Raw genomic sequence first — 21,181 nt, forward strand, 5'->3', positions numbered from 1 at the left:
GGGACTAGCCTTCTAAAGACACCTGTGAAAAGGCCGGGCCCAGGCTCGGCGGGGAGACCTGTGGGTCTGGTGGTAAGAACACAAACTGGCTCTTGCCTGCTGGCTTCTATTTTCATTGAGGCATGACCAGCAGCTGAGAGGGAGGCCCCAAGAGAGATGGTAAAAATACTGATATTGTAGAAAGTCGGAAAGGGAATTTCTAAGTCAGAGAAGTAGGATTTCTGAGCATGATGGAGTCCTTACTTGATGCTAGTGCTCATAAATTTAAAGTGACAAATGAGCTCAGGTATGTCCCATTCTACTATAATACGCAGATGCTCAGGAAAAAAGACAGTGAACGATCAGAACCAACTAAGGCTGGGACTTAGCTACTGCTGCTGCTAAGTCGCTTCAGTCATGTCCGACTCTGTGCGACCCCATAGACAGCAGCCCACCAGGCTCCCCCGTCCCTAGGACTTAGCTAGACGAGTTCAGTATGTGGAGAGGAGCAAGGGGAAGAAGAAAGGATAATAATGGACCAGGTGGACAAGGAGAGAAGTCTAGACCAGAGAGTAGAAGGTAACTGACAGTGAGAAAGCAACGGAGATCAACCAACTGCTGAAATGAGGTAGCCAAGTGGATGTGAAGGACGAGAGGAGGCGCTGTCAAGGAGAAATGATGGAGGCGGGCACAGTGCCTGCTGATAAGACCCATGATGCCACTAAAGGAGTGGACAGCTAAGGGGAGGCAGAAGCGAGGACTGCTGACCACCCGGGACCAGACGTGACAGAGCTTTTGCAGGGCTCTGTGTGGATGCTGGAGTCATCTGAAAGGAGGAGAGAGATAGGAATAGACAGCAAGATGAGCCAAAGTCTAGGCTTCTGGTGAAGGCCATGCCCAGGACGTCAGCAGAAGGGGGACGGCGGAGCTGGTTACACAGCCCTGGTAAGAGCCGTGGCTCCTGTGAAGAACTCAGATGGACTGAAGGTGGCGGGCCTACTGCCCGGCTGCACAAGCAGAACTGAAACCATCTGTGCTTGGGAGAATGGTGACCGCAGTCACCTGGTTCCACTTCAGACAAGGAAGTCAGAGGTACTTCCAAGGAGACTGCCAGAAAGAAAGGTTCTGGCATGCGCAAACCCTAGAGTGGAAAGATTTAATAAGGAAGAGAAGTGAAGGTCTGGGTCAGATTTAAAGCACAGGGATAAGAGCCTCAGTAATAACAGATGGCCTGGGAGCCCTGATGGAGTTGTGATTAAATACTCCAAGGTCTGAGTACAAAACTAGAAAATGAAGCATCCTCCTATTTAGCTGTTTCTCTCCTTCTATGAAAATAAAATCCTCAGGCTGGAAAACACATTCATAGGAATCTGGTTAAAGTAGTTCCTTCAAAACATTTCTGCGATAAGACTTCCCAGATGGTCCAGTGGTTAAGACTCCATGCTTCCAATGCAGGGGGCACAAGTTCGATCCCTGGTCAGGGAACTAAGATCCCACATGCCACACAGTGCACCAAAAAAAAAAACTGCACACATTCAATCATAGTGCTCTAATTACATGTGGAATTTGTATTTTATAGTGGCTTTCAGAGTCAAGCATGAGCCACAGGAAATAAAATTACTTTGTTATACCCAAATTGTGTTATCCAGTGGGTTTACCCACTAGGTTAAGCAGTTTGGATTCAAAATTTTTTTAGCACTTCCAAAAATCAAAATCATCAGTAGATATGAAGACGCAGCACCACTGAAGCAATTAACAAACAACATGACATGGTCCTAAAGACCCTACAAGGAGATCATGCTGAGGGAGAGAGACTGTAGTTGAAGTCTATGTTCTAGAACCTTTGCTGAGAAATATCTCCTTCCCTACCTTACTCAGTAACACATCCACCATGGGAAAGAACATAGTTTACAAGAATAATTAAGTGAAAAGTAGTTACTGACCTTAGAGCAGCAGGCATTTAATACTGCTGGGACCAAGACAGGCTTAAAGGCTTTCCCAGGCACTTTCCAGGAAATAAATGAATGGAGGAAAAAAAGCCACTCTGACGTGCTTGAACATCCAGGGTTCATTAATTAAATATTTAACCATCACCTCTCTGAGGGATCGTGCCCTATGCTGGGGATAAGGACTAGGACTTGGTCTCCCCACCCCGCCAGGTTGCTGGTCAGCACATCACACCAGCAAGTTAGCCGTCAGAACTGAATTTTTTCCTCCAAAGACCATCACAGTGTTACTGAAACATGGCTGTTTTTGAAAATGCGACACTGCAGCACTTGTCTCAGTGAAAGATAACAGAGACACATACCCCACAGGGAGTCTGCCAGACGACTGAGTCATACCAGTAACAGCACAAGCTCCACTCAATGAATCTGGGGACTCAAGAGGCCTCATTAGAGCTAAATGAGGCAGCAGCTCCTCTCCTGTGCCATTCATGCTTGACCAGGCCTTCAATAGTGGGGCACAATAAAAACTTTAATGGCCGCATAGGCTGGAATGGAAATCCGAGACTCTGTCTCAGATAGTACGCACAGAAAGATAATTCTCAACCGAATCCAGATTTACAAGCTCTGAAGAGAGGTCACATGTAATCTTACCGTTGCGAAAAACTTTATTAAAATCAAATCCTTGGCTTGCTAGAAAGTCAATGCTTGAGCTCTGAAACAAGAGTAAATAGAACATGCATTTCAGTGATGTTCATGGCAGGTGTGTGAACAGAAGCAGAGAAATAACTCTGGGGAGTAAATGAAGGCAACCAGGCAAGGGGGCAGCATGCCACGGGTCAGAGGACAAGGGGTTTCTACTCCACGGCTGCTGAACTGTCCATTCATTCACTTCAACTATCTGGGCTTCTCTCCTATAGTTTATGAGAGAAATATCCTTTGTTACCCAACATTTAAGAAAATTTTACTTGGTGAACTTATATTCTCCCAACAGGAGGAAACTCCTGAATAAAAATTAAATGTATTTCTATTATCTCACCCCAGGTTCAAGTTTAAGGGAACAACTGTGCAAATTATAAGGTATCAATATTCACTTCAACTTAGATTCTAGAAGCCCAAAATCTTAATTGGATGTTCTTTACATTCAACATAATAATACAGAAAAATTCCCAGTAAAGAGACTTATTAAACACATATTTCAAAGTCAAAATATAAAAGTAAAGGTAGCAAAAATATCAAGTAACAATACACAAGAATGGGAAAAATTTCACAAAGTCCTTACTCAACTGACTGAAGAGTGGAAAACATCACTGAGCTTCTCTAATTTTATTCTTGTTTTAAGTCAGAACAGCCTTGTCTAACTCAATGAAACTATGAGCCATGCTGTAAAGGGCCACCCAAGACGCAAGGGTCATGGTGGAGAGTTCTTCACAGGAGAAGGGAATGGCAAGCCACTCCAATTTCTTGCCTTGAGAACCCCATGAGCAGTATGAAAAGGGAGAAAGATATATGACACTGAAAAAATGAAATTCCCAGGTTGGTAGGTGTCCACCATGCTACTTAAGAGGAGTAGAGAAATAACTCCAGAAAGAATGAAGAGACTGAGACAAAGAGAAAACAATGCCCAGCTGCGGATGTGACTGGTGATGGAAGTAAAGTCTGATGCTGTAAAGAGCAATATGGCATAGGAATCTGGACTGTTAGGTCCATGAATTAAGGTAAATTAGAAGTGGTCAAACAGGAAACAGCAAGAGTAAACTAAAGAGCCTCCTGATGAAAGTGAATGAAGAAAGTGAAAAAGCTGGTTTAAAACTCAACAGTCAAAAAATGAAGATCATGGCATGATCTTTTGGCCTCCAAAATCACTGCAGATGGTGACTGCAGCCATGAAATTAAAAGACACTTGCTCCTTGGAAGAAAAGCTATGATTAATCTAGACAGCAAATTAAACGGCAGAGACGTTACTTTGCCAACAAAGGTCCATCTAGTCAAAGCTATGGTTTTTCCGGTAATCAGGTATGGATGTAAGAGTTGGACTATAAAGAAAGCTGAGTGCCAAAGAATTGATGCTTTTGAACTGTGGTGCTGGAGAAGACTCTTGAGAGTCCCTTGGACAGCAAGTCCAAGGGAGATCCAACCAGTCCATCTGAAAGGAAATCAGTCCTGAATATTCATTGGAAGGACTGATACTGAAGCTGAAACTCCAATGCTTTGGCTACCTGATAACAAAGAATTGACTCATTGGAAAAGACCCTGATGCTGGGAAAGACTGAAGGCAGGAAGAGAAGGGGACAACAGAGGATGAGATGGTTAGATGGCATCACGACTCGATGGACATGAGTTTGAGCAAGCTCCGTGATTTGGTGATGGACAGGGAAGCCTGGCGTGCTGCAGTCGATGGGGTCTCAAAGAGTCGGACATAACTGAGCAACTGAAGTAACTAAATTCAGAACAGTTAAATCTGACCCCTTATAGAGCCATACTTGATGTTACACCATCAGTCTAGACTGAGGATGCTCTCCTAGTTCCAGTAAGCTCATTACCGTACTCACTTTAGAGATGCTGCTGAAGACAACGTCTTCTACATTAATGACTTCTTTATGATAACAGAGGGCTTCCCTGATGGCTTAGATGATAAAGAATCTGCCTGCAATTAAGGAGACCTGGGTTCAATCCCTGGGTCGGGAAGATCCCCTGGAAGAGGGCACAGCAACCCATTCCAGTATTCTTGCCTGGAGAATTCCATGCACAGAGGAGTCTGGTGGGCTTCAGTCCATGAAGTCACAAAGAATCAGACATGACTGAGCAACTAATACGATGATAACAGAAAGGGAAATGTCTTAGGGTCTCTAATCTGAGGAAAGCTGAACTGGTCCTGAGTCCTGGTCTGTTTTGATCCTTTGGGCCACAGAACTGATGGTGTGTTTCCCCCTTGTCTTGCCTGGTAGGAAGCTCAGAGACAAGCTTCTGAGGTAGGCCAAAAGTAAGACTTTCTTTGGCACGAATTCTGTGTTCTAATCATAACACAGTAATCACACCCTCATTTTTCTTTTCTTCTAATTTTTCACTTACTTATTTTTAATCTTAGGTTAAAAGGTTTTATATATTGTATATACTTTTATGTATTTTATGTATCTTTATTACCTGACACAAGTTCTTTTAAAATATGAGCAACTTAATCAAATATACATAGGTATGTGCACGCACGCACACACACACATACACACACACACACACAGATACAGGCACATCATTTTCTATCTGTCCAGGTTTTCTGTGGTGTGAAGTAAGCAACCATTTCCCCTATATCTTCCCTTTTCATCCTGTTCTGAAATAAGACCAAATGCCTTCTGACTTAGGCCACAAGCCCCTCTACCTTCCATGCCTGAGTATTCTTATAACTCTGCTCCCCTAATACCCATCACTGACAGAGACACCAAAAGATGGGTTATGGAAAGGCATTTTTACTCCTCCTGTCACTAGACTCCAAAATATCCTAACTTTCTTCTTTAAAAATCAGAGTCAGAGATCACATATCCCCTTTTTGAAGCTATTTATTTTTTACTCAAATAATACTCTTTAGACTGCACCAAAAAATCTACTCTGTGCAACTGAACTTCAAGCCTTTTAAAATGGTAAATTTTAGGTTATAGATTTTTTTTACCATAATAAAGAAAAAACACTTCAAACCAAAAAACTTTATTTGTAATATACTAAACACTATCTTTGGTCTGTCTTAAATGTACCATTTTCAAGATTCAAAAGATAAGCATAGATATTAGGGGGGACAATTTGAGGCATCTATCAAAATTTTAAATCTGAAAGTTCTATGACTCATTAATTCCCCTCCTGGGAAAGCTATCCGATAAAAACATTCCTGGAGTTTAACCTGAAACTTAGTCTCTAAGTCTCTCTAGACAACCTAGAAAGGTGGGATGGGGTCGGGGAGGGAGGTTCAAGAGGGAGTGGATATATGTACACTATGACTAATCCATGTTATTGTACGGCAGAAACCAATACAACATTGTAAAGCAACTATCGTCCGATTAAAAATAAATTTTAAAAATAGCTTAAAAAACATATGTTGATTCAGCCAAAAAAAAAAAAATTCCTATATACAACCAAGACACATGGCACATGGACACTGACTATAGCACTGTTTAAAATAGGGAGCCACTGGAAAACTTTCCAATTCCATTTAGATCAATTATAATACATCTGTATTATGAAATATGAACTGTGTTAAATGGAAAATGCAAGTTATATAAAATATGAATGTTATGACTGCGTATATTAAAGGAAAAACCTAAAATTGTGTGTGTGTGTGTATATACATACGTAGACACAGCAGTATACGTATATATGGCACAAAAGGAGTGAAATGGGGAAAGAAGCGGCATGGGGGAAGAGAGGCTATTTACAAAAAAGAAACATGTTTTACTCTATAGACAGCTGCAGTGTCTTGACTTTTCACGACCATGTATGTATTTTCCTCCATGAACTCAACTACAGATGTTCAGCCAGAAAAAAGAACAGAAGAAAAAGGAAGTGAAGACAATGTAGATGCTTTGCAATTCACCTGGATGGGCACGTGCTCCAGGAGTGTGCATGGCTCACAGGAGGTCCATTCCTCCACATCCTGCCTAGTGTGCATGGATCACTGTGTGTACAGATACTTAGTTTTCAGGTAGCATAGTAAGTTGTTTTGCCCCCCAATTCTCCCTGCTTTAAGGATAATAATAGCTTTTCAAGATCTATTTTTAACCAGACACAATCTTCACCCTACTCGCTGACTCTAGAAGCTAAGTTCCTTTTAAGATGCGACTCTGCTGTAAGACAAAATCCACCTTAGATGGAGGACCAGAAAAAAAATTCAGAGATACAATCATTTACCTTATCCATACAATTGCCAAGTTTACTTACTATGTCTCAACCACTTCTCTGACTTTGTTTTTCCAGAATAGAGAACTGTACCATTTGAGCCCACTAATCTCTGGCCTGTCTTCAAGTCTATGATGTTTTTCTTTTTTTTTAAGGAGTGGCGGGCTATTAGAACTGTATGAAGTGTTCCAGGTATAGTCACAGGATGGTTTTGTATGATGGGTAGGGTTCTTCTGATCTGTCTCCAGTTGATTTCCTAGAATAACTGTGTTTGTGTTGGTCTTTTAGAACACACTGTCATCCCTAAGATGTCCCACTGCCACTGCGTGCATGTGATTAATCCCTGGCTAAAACCAGGGAATCCACTTTAAGGAACTGTCTTTTGCTACTACCACTGGAAAACTACATCCATACAAATGTCCAAACTGAACCTATCTTTCTCAGAGAAAATCTACAAATACTGTTTAATGAAGTATTCTATATGCAGGTGATTGGTAAATAGTTGTTAAATGAGGATGAGATGGTTGGATGGCATCACCGACTCAATGGACATGCGTTTCAGTACACTCCGGGAGTTGGTGATGGATAGGGAGGCCTCGCGTGCTGCAGTCCATGGGGTCACAAAGAGTTGGACATGACTGAGAGACTGAACTGAACTTATTACAAGGTAAAGAAATATCAACAATGGTTTATCTGCTAATTTAAGAAAAATGCTGGTTACAAGACTAAAATTACCTTCCCTCCAGCTCCTGACATACAATGAATGCTGTTTCATTTGTTTACATCCTCCCTTATTACAGAGAGAATCTGACATGACTCAGTCACTCAGAAGCCTACCCTCTAGGCTTTCTTAACTGCATTACTACTTAGATGCAGAAAAAGGGACAGACGGGAAGACTCAAAGGAACCAATGTTACTGGGGAGAGAAGCTCAGGCATAAGATTCTAAGGAAGAGAAGACCAAAACTCAGGCTTCATCACATATCCATATGATAGACACTAATTGACATTCTCCTTATCAGTGGAGATCAATGATCTCCTTATCCATTAATCAGATTATTAAGAGAGAAAAAAGGGGAAGCTGACATTCACTGAATGTCCACCAGATCAGCTATAACTCTGAACTGGCTGTTCTAAAGGGGACCCTCCCTGTATCCTTCCCTTGGCTCATAAAGTCAGCCCTCTCCTCCTCAGTAGGTAACAGTGGTCTTTTTCTACCCTCTCTTTCCTAACTGGTAAACTTGGGAAAAGAAACTGAGCACGTATAACTTAGCCCCTTCTGGCTTCCCTGGTGGCTCGGACAGTAAAGAATCTGCCTACAATACAGGAGACCTGGGATCGATCCCTGGGTCGGGAAGATCCCCTGAAGAAGGGCACAGCAACCCACTCCAGTATTCTTATCTGAAGAATCCCATGGACTGAGAACCCTGGGGGCTACGTTCATGGGGTCGCAAAGAGTCAGACACAACTGAGTGACTATACTTTCACTTTCACTTCTAGGCTTGCTCTTTTCAAAGAGGATACACACATATTCTGCTCCTCCAGAAAATAAAGGTCTACCCTTGGAGAGGCATGCAGTGAGGACGGGGTGGGAAAAGACCTGCAGGTCCTGACCTGCAGGTTCAGTTCAGGGTAAGACAAAAAAATCCCCCAAAGAGCCACACTACGAAGTCATGGTCTCAAATTCAGCTTTACTTATAATAAAGTTCATGTTCCCATTTCCCTCTGCCTGTCTCTCACATCTTATTCCTTAACTCCTCACTCTCAGGTCAAAGGAAAGATGGGAGTATGATTTATTTATAACCCTAAAACTGAAGGTCAGTGAGGTAAAGTGATTTGCCCAAAGTGCAAAGTTGGTTACAGAACCAAATTTTAAAGAGAATTCTGATTCCACGTTTCCACACAGCTTCATCAGGGACTCATAACAGAAGAAAAAAAAAAACTCAATTATACTACTAACCTGACAAACAAATTTGACATCTGGTGAGGATCTATTGAAGGGTTTCGGGAAAACATAGAAGTTAAAAGACTTTGTTATATACCTAGAGAAAATAAGATAAGAGGAGACTTAGGGTGTTAAATTATGCCATGACAAAAGAATTCCCACCACTTGTTAAAACAACCTACTTTGAATCTGTGTAGTCATACTTAAAAGTGCAAAGGCCAAACTGAAACAGCAAAAAGTCCATGGAATGCTGGAAAAGGGAAATAAAATATCTGTCAAAACAGTGCTGTATAGTCGACATTGAGCAACAGTATTTGCAATGAGGTAGGTTTTCTGATTACTCTACTTGACTTTGGCAGAGTACTTCTGATCCAGATTACAGATTATCTATCAGAAGCACTATTAATTTATATACATTTCTTAATATTTTTCGCAACTAAGCACTTATGCATCATCCAGAGCATCATAGTAAACCCATTTCCAAATGATTAAAATAACCACATCATATTTCCTATAAATCAAATTAACAATGAAAATACTAAAATTCCCCAAAATGTTTTCCAGCAAACAATTATTTTTGCTGTTGTTTTAAACACCACTAAATATAATTTCATAACTGGGGTTGAGAAGTTAATAAACAAGTTTGACGATTTTATTCCTCTATAATTTAACATATGCAAGACCAATATGGGAAAAAAAAATAAGATTTTTCTAGCACACCCACTTACCTTTTTAAGCTTCTGATACCTTTCTTCTGGAGTGTCAAAACCATTTGTTAATGCGGTGACTGAAGGTCCATCGCTGATTCCTAGATTTTAAGAAAAAAAGTTTTAACCTATTAGTAAATGCTATTGGAAAAATGTCAGTCAACTATTCAATGGCTCTATAATTTCATATTTTTATGAATTAAAACTAACTGGAAGTGCTCTTTACTTCACTTTTTCAAAATTAGCATGAATTTTGCAGGCTAACAAGCCAAACCCTATAATAAAGAATTCAGAAATACAAATGTTTCAATTTGAGAATGGATAGTTTCAGTATCTAAAACAGATTTCAAATAAAGAAAACCCTACAGATAATCTCACCAAAAAATTATTAGAACTAATAAACGAATTCAGTAGAGTTGCAGGATACGAAGTTAATATTCAGAAATCCACTGTAAATTTCTATACGCTAATAACAAACTATAAAAAAGAGAAATTATAAAAACCATCCCATTGACAACTGCATCAAGAAGAATAAAATACTTAGGAATATATTTAACCAAGGTGAAAGACCTATCCTCTGAGAACTGTAAGACACTGGTGAAAGAAATTGAAGAAAACATGAATAAACAGAAATGCTCATGAACTGGAAGAATTAATACTGTTAACATGCCTATATTACCCAAAACAATCTATAGATTCAATGTAATCTCTATGGAAGGAATGATACTAAAGCTGAAACTCCAGTACTTTGGCCACCTCATGCAAAGAGTTGACTCATTGGAAAAGACTCTGATGATGGGAGGGATTGGGGGCAGGAGGAGAAGGGGACGACAGAGGATGAGATGGCTGGATGGCATCACTGACTCGATGGACGTGAGTCTGAGTGAACTCTGGGAATTGGTGATGGACAGGGAGGCCTGGCATGCTGCGATTCATGGGGTCACAAAGAGTCAGACACGACTTGAGCGACTGAACTGAACTGAACTGATGGCATTTTTCACAGAACTAAACAAATAATCCTAAAATTTGTATAGAACCACAAAAGACCCTGAACAACCACAGCAATCTTGAGATACCACCTCACATCTGTCAGAATGGCTATTCTCAAAAACACAAGAAATAACAAGTGTTGGCGAGGATGTGGAGAAAAGGAAACTGTCATGTACTGTTGGTGGGAATGTCAATTGGTGCAGACACTATAGAAAACGGTATAAAGCTTCCTCAAAATATTAAAAATAGAATATATGATCCAGCAATTCCACTTCTGGATATTTATCAGAAGAAAACAAAAATTTTTTCTTCAATAATTCTAACTGAAAAAAAAATATGCATCCCTAAGTCACTACAGCATTATTTATAATAGCAAAGATAGAAGCAACTTAAGTGTCCAAGGATAAATGAATGGATAAAGATCCTATATATATGTAAAGAAGATGCTATATATGTGTGTATATTTATGTGTGTGTGCGTGTATATATACACACATATATATGCATACATGGGGCTTCCCTGATGCCTCAGATGGTAAAGAATCTGCCTGCAATGTGGGAGACCAAGGGTTGAGAAGATCCCCTGGAGAAGGAAATGGCTACCCACTCCAGTATTCTTGCTTAGAGGATTCCACAGATAGAGGAGCCTGACGGGCTACAGTCCATGGGATTGCAAAGAACTGGTGTAAAGAAATATTACTCAACCATAAAAAAGAAAAAAAAACCTTGTAATATGGATGGACCTAGAAGGTACCATGCTACTACTACTACTAAGTCGCTTCAGTCGTGTCCGACTCTGTGATACCCCATAGACGGCAGCCCACTAGGCTCCCCCGTCCTTAGGATTCTCCAAGCAAGAACACTGGAGTGGGCCGCCATTTCCTTCTCCAATGCGTGAAAGTGGAAAGTGAAAGTGAAGTCGCTCAGTTGTGTCCGACTCTTTGGGACCCCGTGGATTGCAGCCTACCAGGCGCCTCCATCCATGGGATTTTCCAGGCAAGAGTACTAGAGTGGGGTGCCATAGCTTCTCTGCTAAGTGAGTGAAATAAGTCAGACAAAGAAAGCAAATACTGATGATTTCACTTACTGATGAAATCTTTAAAAAAAAAAAAGAAAGAAAGAAACAGAAGGATACTTATTGATACAGAGTAAACTGATGGTTGGGGGGGGGGCGCAAATAGGTGAAGGGATTTAAGAGGTACAAACTTTCACTTATAAAATAAGTAAGTCACAGCACAGAGAATATAGCCGATAATATAGCTGACAAGAACTTTGTATGATAACAGATGGTAACTAGACTTAGCTAGGTAACCAATCCATAATGTATAAAAATATCAAATCACTATGTTCTACACTTGAAACTGATACAATCGGTTGAATATAATTCAGTAATTATAATTATATACAATTATATATATATATAACTGCTGCTGCTAAGTCGCTTCAGTCATGTCCGACTCTGTGCGACCCCATAGACGGCAGCCCACCAGGCTCCCCCGTCCCTAGGATTCTCCAGGCAAGAACACTGGAGTGGGTTGCCATTTCCTTCTCCAATGCATGAAAGTGAAAAGTGAAAGGGAAGTCGCTCAGTCGTATCCAACTTTTAGTGACCCCATGGACTGCAGCCTACCAGGCTCCTCCGTCCATGGGATTTTCCAGGCAAGAGTACATGTGGGGTGCCATTGCCTTCTCCAATATATATAACTATATAATTTAGCAATTATAATTCAGTAATGGATTATGCCCAATAAAAAAGATTATGCCCAACATGGATTCCTTTAGAAAGAGCTGAAGTCTTTGAAACATGTACAATTTGTAGCAAAAATGGCTATCTTTACCAAAAATTGGATACCTTTGATCCAAAAAAAGAACCTTGCAATTGTAACTGTTATACTAATCTAAGTACTAGATACATGTGTACACCCATGCCAAGGCAGGCAATGAACACTTTAATTAATGCCTAAAGGAATACCCTCATTTATCTGCAGAAGTCCAACCCTCAAGTCGGTCACAAAGCACAAATATTGTATGAGTCCTCTTAAAGGAAATGTCTAAACTAGTCAAATTCATAGAGACGGAAACAATGATTGCTAGAGGCAGAGGGGAGGGAGGAGCTAGGAATTACTGTTCAATGCGTAGAATTTCAGTTCTGGAAGAGGAAAAAGTTCTGTGGTGATGGACGGTGGGGATGGTGGCATTCCAGTGTGACTGTCCTACATGTCACTTAACTTTTAAAACCACTTAAAAATGGTTAAAAGGATACATTTTATGCTATGTGTATTTCACCACACACCAAAAAAGGCCTGACCCTAACTCTCAAGCTCTGTTCCACACTTTGTCCAGCTGTTTTTCAGCAGCATAAAAACCATAGTCTCTTATCTACAACCCTCAGAGTTCGAACCACCACAAACCCAGTCAGGAAACCCAACGCACCTCTTTCGTGCTTTTGAAACGTTTAAGAGGAAACGTGGAGACTCATGCACCCTGACCCAGAAAACTCAAACAGGGAGGAGCGACCAGCAGGTATAAGCCCAGGCCAGAGGTCAGGAGGGCGCGGGGGTGGGGGGTGAGGGGTCGGGGGTGGGGGTGGCGGGCAGGAGGAGGCTGGGCTATGCACTGCAGGGTGCCAGCCTCGAGCTTGCAAGCGAGGGATACCTGAGAACTCCCCATCGATGGCGAAGAAGTCGGCCTCCTCTATGGCCTGGTACACTTTGTGAAGATTACTCTTAAAATCTGCGGAGAAACCGAGAAGAGGCTCAGAATCGGTGGCCTGGCTTCCTGCCCACGAGTTACTAGGGGGATAGGGAAGGAGGGAGGGGAGCTTCCAAGGATCCTGGGATGAGAGGACAAGTCCTTAAGGGGTGCACAGACCAGAGGGGTATAAGCCCAGAGGGGTGCACTGGCCAGAGACGAACAAGGCCCCAAGAGGCGCAAAAGGGGAGCAAACCCCTGAGGGGACTGCCTCTGCCCCAGGCCGGGTCAAGTAGACCTGCCGCGGTGCGGGCCTAGCAGGCCGGGTGAGGAACTGCCGCGAGGAGGCGGGGAGGTGTACAGCGGACACGCACTGCTCCTGATTATCTCCATTCTGCGGAGTGGCCAGGCCTCCGGCCCCGCCCGGGCCCGCCTCGACCGTTCCACTCGCGAAGTTCCGCGGCGACAGCGCTGGCAGCCGCGGCAGAAATCACGGGGGCGACTTCCGGAAACAGCGCGCGCCGGCGCGCGTCACGTGCCCCTGCGTCATTTTGGGGGCGGGGCCAAGGGTTGGTTTCGTTCCCGGGAGGCAGCAGGGGCGTGGCTATCAAAGTTCTCCAAGGCGTGGTCTCCCTGGAGACCACCAGACTTGGACCTTTTACTTGAGAAGTGTGAGTGACCTGACATCCATCCAATTGATGAGGAAATATTTCCTGAGTTCCAATTATGTGCCAGACACCCTGAAAGGAGTGGGGATGCAGGGGTGAATAGAAAAAACAAGATGCCTAACCCTGTTGGTGCTTAACTTGAGGGACGAGCAGAAAGTCAGGCAAGATTCAAATTTGCCACTTGGAAATCCGAAGATCTGGTTAAAGAGAAAGAGCAGAATGCTGCAATAAGAATAATGGGAAAGAGGGTTATTTGCAGAGGCGACAGGGAACGCAAAGCTGAGACCCTTAGCTGTGGCACTAGCTACTGGGAATACGATGGTGAGCAAAACAGATGAGGTCCTGCATAATGGAGTTTTATGTTGGTTATTGGTTTGCTGTTGATTCCCAGAACCTACAACACTGCTGACATGAGCAGATGCTCCATAAACATGGATTGGTCAAAAGAATTTACCTTCAGTTCAGTTAAGTCGCTCAATCGTATCCGACTCTTCACGACCCCATGAACCTCGCAGCACTTCGTGACCCCATGAACCACAGCACGCCAGGCCTCCTTGTCCACCACCAACTCCCGGAGTTTACCCAAACTCATGTCCATTGAGTCGGTGATGCCATCCAACTGTCTCATCCTCTGTCGTCCCCTTCTGCTCCTGCCCTCAATCTTTCCCAGCATCAGGGTCTTTTCAAACGAGTCAGCTCTTCACATTAGGTGGCCAAAGTATTGGAGTTTCAGCTTCAACATCAGTCCTTCCAATGAACACCCAGGACTGATCTCCCTTAGCATGGACTGGTTGGATCTCCTTGCAGTCCAAGGGACTCTCAAGCGTCTTCTCCAACACCACAGTTCAAAAGCATCAATTCTTCGGCACTCAGCTTACTTTATAGTCCAACTCTCACATCTATACATGACTACTGGGAAAACCATAACCTTGACTAGACAGACCTATGTTGACAAAGTAATGTCTCTGCTTTTTAATATACTGTCTAGGAGAAGGCAATGGCACCCCACTCCAGTACTCCTGCCTGGAAAATCCCATAGATGGAGGAGCCTGGTGGGCTGCAGTCCATGGGGTCACTGAGAGTTGGACACAACTTGAGCGACTTCACTTTCACTTTTCACTTTCATGCATTGGAGAAGGAAATGGCAACCCACTCCAGTGTTCTTGCCTGGAGAATCCCAGGGACAGGGGAGCCTGGTGGGCTGCCATCTATGGGGTCACACAGAGTCAGACACGACTGAAGTGACTTAGCAGCAGCAGCAGCAGCAGGTTGGTCATAACTTTCCTTCCAAGGAGTAAGCATCTTTTAATTTCATGGCTGCAATCACCATCTATTACTGTGGGCAGGAATCCCTTAGAAGAAATGGAGTAGCTGTCAGTCAACAAAAGAGTCCAAAATGCAGTACTTGGGGGCAATCTCAAAAACAACAGAATGATCTCTGTTTGTTTCCAAGGCAAACCATTCAATATGATGGTTTCCAAGTCTATGTCCTGACCAGTAACACTGAAGAAGCTGAAGTTGAATGGTTCTATGAAGACCTACGAGACCTTTTAGAACTAACACCCCCAAAAGATGTCCTTTTCATTATAGGGGACTGGAATGCAAAAGTAGGAAGTCAAGAAACACCTGGAGTAACAGGCAAATTTGGCCTTGGAGTACAGAATGAAGCAGGGCAAAGGCTAATAGAGTTTTGCCAAGAGAATACACTGGTCATAGCAAACACCCTCTTCCAACAACCCAAGAGAAGACTCTATACATGGACATCACCAGATGGTCAACACCGAAATCAGATTGATTATATTCTTTGCAGCCAAAGATGGAGAAGCTCTATACAGTCAGCAAAAAAAAGACCGGGAGCTGACTGTGGCTCAGATCGTGAACTCCTTATTGCCAAATTCAGACTTAAATTGAAGACAGTGGGGAAAACCACTAGACCATTCAGGTATGACCTAAATTAAATCCCTTATGATTATACAGTGGAAGTGAGAAATAGATTTAGGGGGCTAGATCTGATAGACAGAGTGCCTGATGAACTATGGATGGAGGTTCGTGACATTGTACAGGAGACAGGGATCAAGACCATCCCCAAGAAAAAGAAATGCAAAAAAGCAAAATGGCTGTCTGAGAATTCACCTTGGTCTTTCACAAAAGCTGTATGAAGTTGGTTAGATGATCTGGCTTCTAAGGCTCAGTCAAGATGTTAGTGGTCAGAGAGAAAGTGTTAGTTACTCAGTCGTGTCTGATTCTTTGTGACCCCATGGACTATAGCCTGTCAGGCTTCTCTGTCCATGGAATTCTCCAGGCAAGAATATTGGAGTGGGTTGCCATTCCCTTCCCCAGGGAATCTTCCTGACCCAGGGGTCAAACCTGGGTCTCCTGCACTGGAGGCAGATTCTTTACCATCTGTTTATTAGGTCTGGAATTATTTGATATTCCTAAGCTTCGATTTTCTCTTCCACTAAATCAGTCTTAGGATCAGGGTTGATAATGTATGTGACTTGTAAAGCACTGTAGAAATAAATGTGTCAATAAGCTATGATCAGAGTTCTGACCTGCTGTCACATTTCCCTGAATTCACCCCTTAGGTTTGGGAGAAATGCTGAGTACAAACCACTTGGTCTTTTTGAAAAGAAAATAACCATTTTCCCCCAAAAGAAAATATTATGTACCCTAAAGAACAAGTAAGAGTGTGACCATATTATCCCCACCAGGTGCCACAAGTCCATTTTCCTCTCCTCATTCATAGGAAATTTATATATAGTTAGCTATGTCCTCTATTCTTAGTGTAAGCAGCAGTGTCTGTGTAAATGTGAAAACCAATACAAGTAGTCAAACTTAAAATCTGAAATATCTCTCTGCCTACTGGTATCAGCTTTGAAAGTCCTAGATAGAAAGTAGTGGCCACATATGGCCACTTAAATTTTAAGTAATTTAAGTTCAATAATTATCAAAACTTAAAGTAAAGCTACATTAATCAAAACAGTGTGGCACTGACATAAATAGACATGGAGACTAATGAAATAGAGTAGACAGCCCACAAATACACCCTTGAATATACATTCAAATGATTTGGATGCCAAGCTCATTCAATGAGGAAAGGATACTCTTTTCAGTAAATGCTGTTGAGAAAATTGAATATCCACATTCAAAAGAATGAAGTTAGACCCTTACCTAACACTGTATAAATATTAACTCAAAGTAAATCAAACACCTAAATGCAAATGCCAAAACTATAAAGGTTTTAGAAGAAAGCATAGGCAAAATTTCATGACATTGGATTTGGCAATGATTTTTTTGGCTATAACACCAAAAGCACAAGCAAGAAAAGAAAAAAAATCAATGAATTGAATTATATCAAAATTTAAGACTTCTGTGCTTCAAAGGACACTACCAACAAGGTGAAAAGGCAACCCATAAAATGGGAGAAAATATTTGCAAACCATATATCTGATAATGGGTTAATATCCGTAAGACAAAAAGAACTCCTACAACCCCCAAAACACAGAAGCAAACAATCCAGTATAAAAATGGACATGTGGAGTGGGGCTTCCCGGGTGGCTCAGTTGTAAAGACTTTGCCTGCCAATGCCAGAAACATGGGTTTGATCTCTGGTCTGGAAAGATTCCACATGCCACAGGGCAACTAAGCCCAGGCACCACAACTATTGAGCCTGTGCTCTAGAGCCCAGGAGCCACAGCTACTGAAGCCTGCACACCTAGAGCCTGAGCTCCACAACAAGGAGAAGCCCTAGCATCGAAACTAGAGAGTAGGCTCCATCCACCACAGCTAGAGAAAAGCAACAAAGACCCAGGACAGCCAAAATAAATAGATAAATAAAATTATTTTTCAAGTGGACAAAGAACTTAAATGTTTCTTCCAAGAAGATATAAATGGCCAATAAGCTCATGAAAAGATGCCGAACATCACAAATGCAAGTGAAAACCAAAATGAGGTTTCATTTCATGCCTATTAGGTGAGAAATTGGAACTTTGCCCACTGCTAGTGGGAATGTAAAATGGTACAGTCCCTATGGAAAACATTATGGCCTGTCTTTAAAAATTAAAAATAGAATTATCAAATGTAATGCAGCAATTCCACTTCTGGGCATGCACCCAAACTAACTGAAAGTAGAGGTTTGACTAGGTATTTGTACACCCATATCCATAGCAGCATAATTCACAATAGACAAAAAGCGGAAACAACCCAAGTATCCGTCACCAGATAAACTGGATAAACAAAATGTTGTGTATACATACAATGGAATATTATTCTACCTCTAAATGGAAGGAAATTCTGACACGTTACAAAGTAGATGAACCTGGAGAACACTATGGTGGGTGAAATAAGCCAGTCACAAGACAAACACTGTATGATCCCATTTACATGTGGTACCTAGATGGTAGTTATCAGAGGCCGGGGAAAACTACTGAGAATTGAATGAATATGAATTTCCAGTTTGGGAAGATGATAAAGTCCTAGAGATGGATGTGAGTCATGCTTGCACAATAATGTGGATACACTTAGTGCCAGTGAATTACACACTTGAAAATAGTTAAGATGGTAAATTTTGTCATGTATCTTTCACTGCAATGTTAAAAATATGGTGCTGCCTATTGCCAGACTATCCTCCAGAAAATGAGATCGTACACTCCTGGCACTAGCACAGAACTATCAGTCTTTTTACTTTTTGCACATTTGATTGCTAGGGGGGAAAATGATCAGTTTTATCAATCTGCAGGCCAGTGACTTAAAGCAGATAATCAGAATGAATTCTTAACTGGTGGCTCAGACAGTGAAGAACCCGCCAGCCTTTGATAGCTACCATCTAGCTATCGACCTGTGGAGAAGGAAATGGCAACCCACTCCAGTGTTTTTGCCTGGAGAATCCCAGGGACGGGGGAGCCTGGTGGGCTGCCATCTCTGGGGTCGCACAGAGTCGGATACGACTGAAGCGACTTAGCAGCAGCAGCAGCAGGGATCGACCTGGTATTGATCCCTGGGTTGGGAGGATCCCCTAGCGGAGTGCATGGCAACCCACTCCAGTATTTCCGCCTGGAGAGTCCCCATGGACAGAGGTGCCTGGCGGTTACAGTCCACGGGGTCGCAAAGAGTCGGACACGACTAAGCGCCTAAGCACACCACAGCACAGCTTAACGAACCAAGACGCTGGGTGAGGAAAAAACGTGGCGATAAGAAAGATATTTTAATAATCCGATTCTTAATACTGCAAATGGAAATATAGCGACGGTCTTCTGATTTCTGCATACAATGTAACCGCCAAAAAAAAATCGTGGCGAGTACAGTACGGTCTTGTAATATTATTTTAATTTCCGGGCAAAGCTGTTTCCTGCAGTTAACAAAACAGACACCCCGCGGGAGCACCTTCAGCGTGTAACGCCCCGCGCTCAAGGTCTGTCCACCCAAGAGGAAGGGGCGGGGCTGGAGGTAGTACGCCTGCGCGGACCCCCAGGCGCGGGAGTGGCCGCTCTAGGCAGCGGGGAGGGCGCAGGGTTCAGGAGGTTGGGGAACAACTGCGGCCTGTCCTCTATGGTCGCGGGCCGGCGGGGTACCCTCCTCCGCAGTGAGTCCAAGGTTATTTCCGGAAGTGGAGCTGCTACCTCTTCCTCTGTGTCCGCGAAGGGGCCCAGGAAGGAGTTGACGGCCAGGTTGGCCATGAGCGCGGAGGTAAGAAGCGGCTTGGCGGAGGGTAGCCAGGGTGCGGAGGGTAGCCAGGGTGCGGGCGGGCTCGACTTAGGGTGTGGAAGGAGGCGGTGGAGGACGGGCTCGGAGGAGGTGGGCGGGATCTCCCCTCCCACACCTGGGTTCTTTGCAGCCTCAGCCCTAGCTTTGAGGCGCGGACCCCCACTTGGCCAGCTTCTCCATCTTTCCCCAGAGCCCCACCTCGGCAAGCCGGTTACTGGACCTCACGTGTGTTCTCTCCCGGGTCACAGTCCGAGCCTGTAGTTTCTGGATTTCCGCCTCCACCCTCCCCAGGGCGAGACGGAGAGGACGTGGCTGCCTCACACTTCGGAGGGAGATGACCGGGACCCTGCCCCTGGGAGCGCGGCTCGCAGCCTGCGACAGCGCGTGCAGAATTGACCGGGCACCTGATAGACGCCAGACTGGGCTTCAGATCTAATTAGCCGGGTGCGTTCTGGCCCCAGGGCTGAACGAATGAACCCGTTTTAAAAGAATATAAGGGACTCGCAGAAAGGAAAAGTGAAACCCAGAGTCACACTCCCAGCTCTTGTGATTGTGACTTCATGGCTTAGAAATCTGGACTTATGCAAAAGAGAGTTCTCTGTAATTAAAAAAAAAAAAAAAGGCAAAAGAGAATCAGGCCCTGTCTGATAGGAGATCTTTGGCGGGGCAGAAGGCGGCCCTCCAACTTTGGTGGGGAGAAGGAGCCAGGTGCTGTCTTGCCCTCCGTAGTCCTCGTTGGGTCCTTCCCACCGAAGCCCATTGGCCAGTCCTTGGCCAGACCTTGTAAACCGTCTTGATGACACGCTCTGAAACGCCAATCAGATCAGATCAGATCAGATCAGTCGCTCAGTCGTGTCCGACTCTTTGCGACCCCATGAATCGCAGCATGCCAGGCCTCCCTGTCCATCACCAACTCCCGGAGTTCACTGAGACTCACGTCCATCGAGTCAGTGATGCCATCCAGCCATCTCATCCTCTGCCGTCCCTTTCTCCTCTTGCCCCCAATCCCTCCCAGCATCAGAGTCTTTTCCAATGAGTCAGCTCTTCGCAGGAGGTGGCCAAAGTACTGGAGTTTCAGCTTTAGCATCATTCCTTCCAAAGAAATCCCAGGGCTGATCTTCAGAATGGACTGGTTGGATCTCCTTGCAGTCCAAGGGACTCTCAAGAGTCTTCTCCAACACCACAGTTCAAAAGCATCAATTCTTCAGCGCTCAGCCTTCTTCACAGTCCAACTCTCACATCCATACATGACCACAGGAAAAACCATAGCCTTGACTAGACGGACCTTTGTTGGCAAAGTAATGTCTCTGCTTTTGAATATGCTATCTAGGTTGGTCATAACTTTCCTTCCAAGGAGTAAGCATCTTTTAATTTCATGGCTGCAGTCACCATCTGTAGTGATTTTGGAGCCCAGAAAAATAAAGTCTGACACTGTTTCCACTGTTTCCCCATTTATTTCCCATGAAGTGATGGGACCAGATGCCATGATCTTCGTTTTCTGAATGTTGAGCTTTAAGCCAACTTTTTCACTCTCCACTTTCACTTTCATCAAGAGGCTTTTGAGTTCCTCTTCACTTTCTGCCATAAGGGTGGTGTCATCTGCATATCTGAGGTTATTGATATTTCTCCCGGCAATCTTGATTCCAGCTTGTGCTTCTTCCAGTCCAGCATTTCTC

The 21,181-nt window shown here is 43.4% G+C and overlaps 2 protein-coding genes across 14 annotated transcripts in view; one reads left to right on the forward strand and one right to left on the reverse strand.

The window, feature by feature from the left end:
• The window catches only part of PARN (poly(A)-specific ribonuclease), a 179,357-nt gene extending 165,710 nt beyond the window's left edge, over window positions 1-13,647 (reverse strand). For 4 of the 7 annotated variants that reach the window (XM_024984912.2, XM_010819307.4, XM_010819306.4 and 1 more), the window contains exons 1-6: window positions 13,509-13,647; window positions 13,099-13,176; window positions 9,476-9,555; window positions 8,930-8,997; window positions 8,763-8,844; window positions 2,577-2,637 (exon numbers count right to left, since the gene is read on the reverse strand). In XM_024984912.2, coding sequence (XP_024840680.1) covers window positions 2,577-2,637; window positions 8,763-8,844; window positions 8,930-8,997; window positions 9,476-9,555; window positions 13,099-13,176; window positions 13,509-13,527 — 388 coding nt within the window. In that variant the 5' untranslated portion in view covers window positions 13,528-13,647. 7 annotated transcript variants of the gene reach the window in all.
• A 5,602-nt stretch (window positions 13,648-19,249) lies between these two features.
• BFAR (bifunctional apoptosis regulator) overlaps window positions 19,250-21,181 on the forward strand; it is a 31,836-nt gene continuing 29,904 nt past the window's right edge. For 4 of the 7 annotated variants that reach the window (XM_059881175.1, XM_059881176.1, XM_005224700.5 and 1 more), the window contains exon 1: window positions 19,250-19,487. The gene's annotated coding sequence lies outside the window, so the exon portion shown is untranslated. Of the gene's footprint in view, window positions 19,488-19,695; window positions 19,950-21,181 lie in introns of all 7 variants that reach the window. The other 3 variants (XM_059881173.1, XM_059881174.1, NM_001098869.1) reach the window with 2 other exon arrangements.

The sequence above is a fragment of the Bos taurus genome, chromosome 25 (genome assembly GCF_002263795.3).
Source record: "Bos taurus isolate L1 Dominette 01449 registration number 42190680 breed Hereford chromosome 25, ARS-UCD2.0, whole genome shotgun sequence".
Classification (NCBI taxonomy): Eukaryota; Metazoa; Chordata; class Mammalia; order Artiodactyla; family Bovidae; genus Bos; species Bos taurus.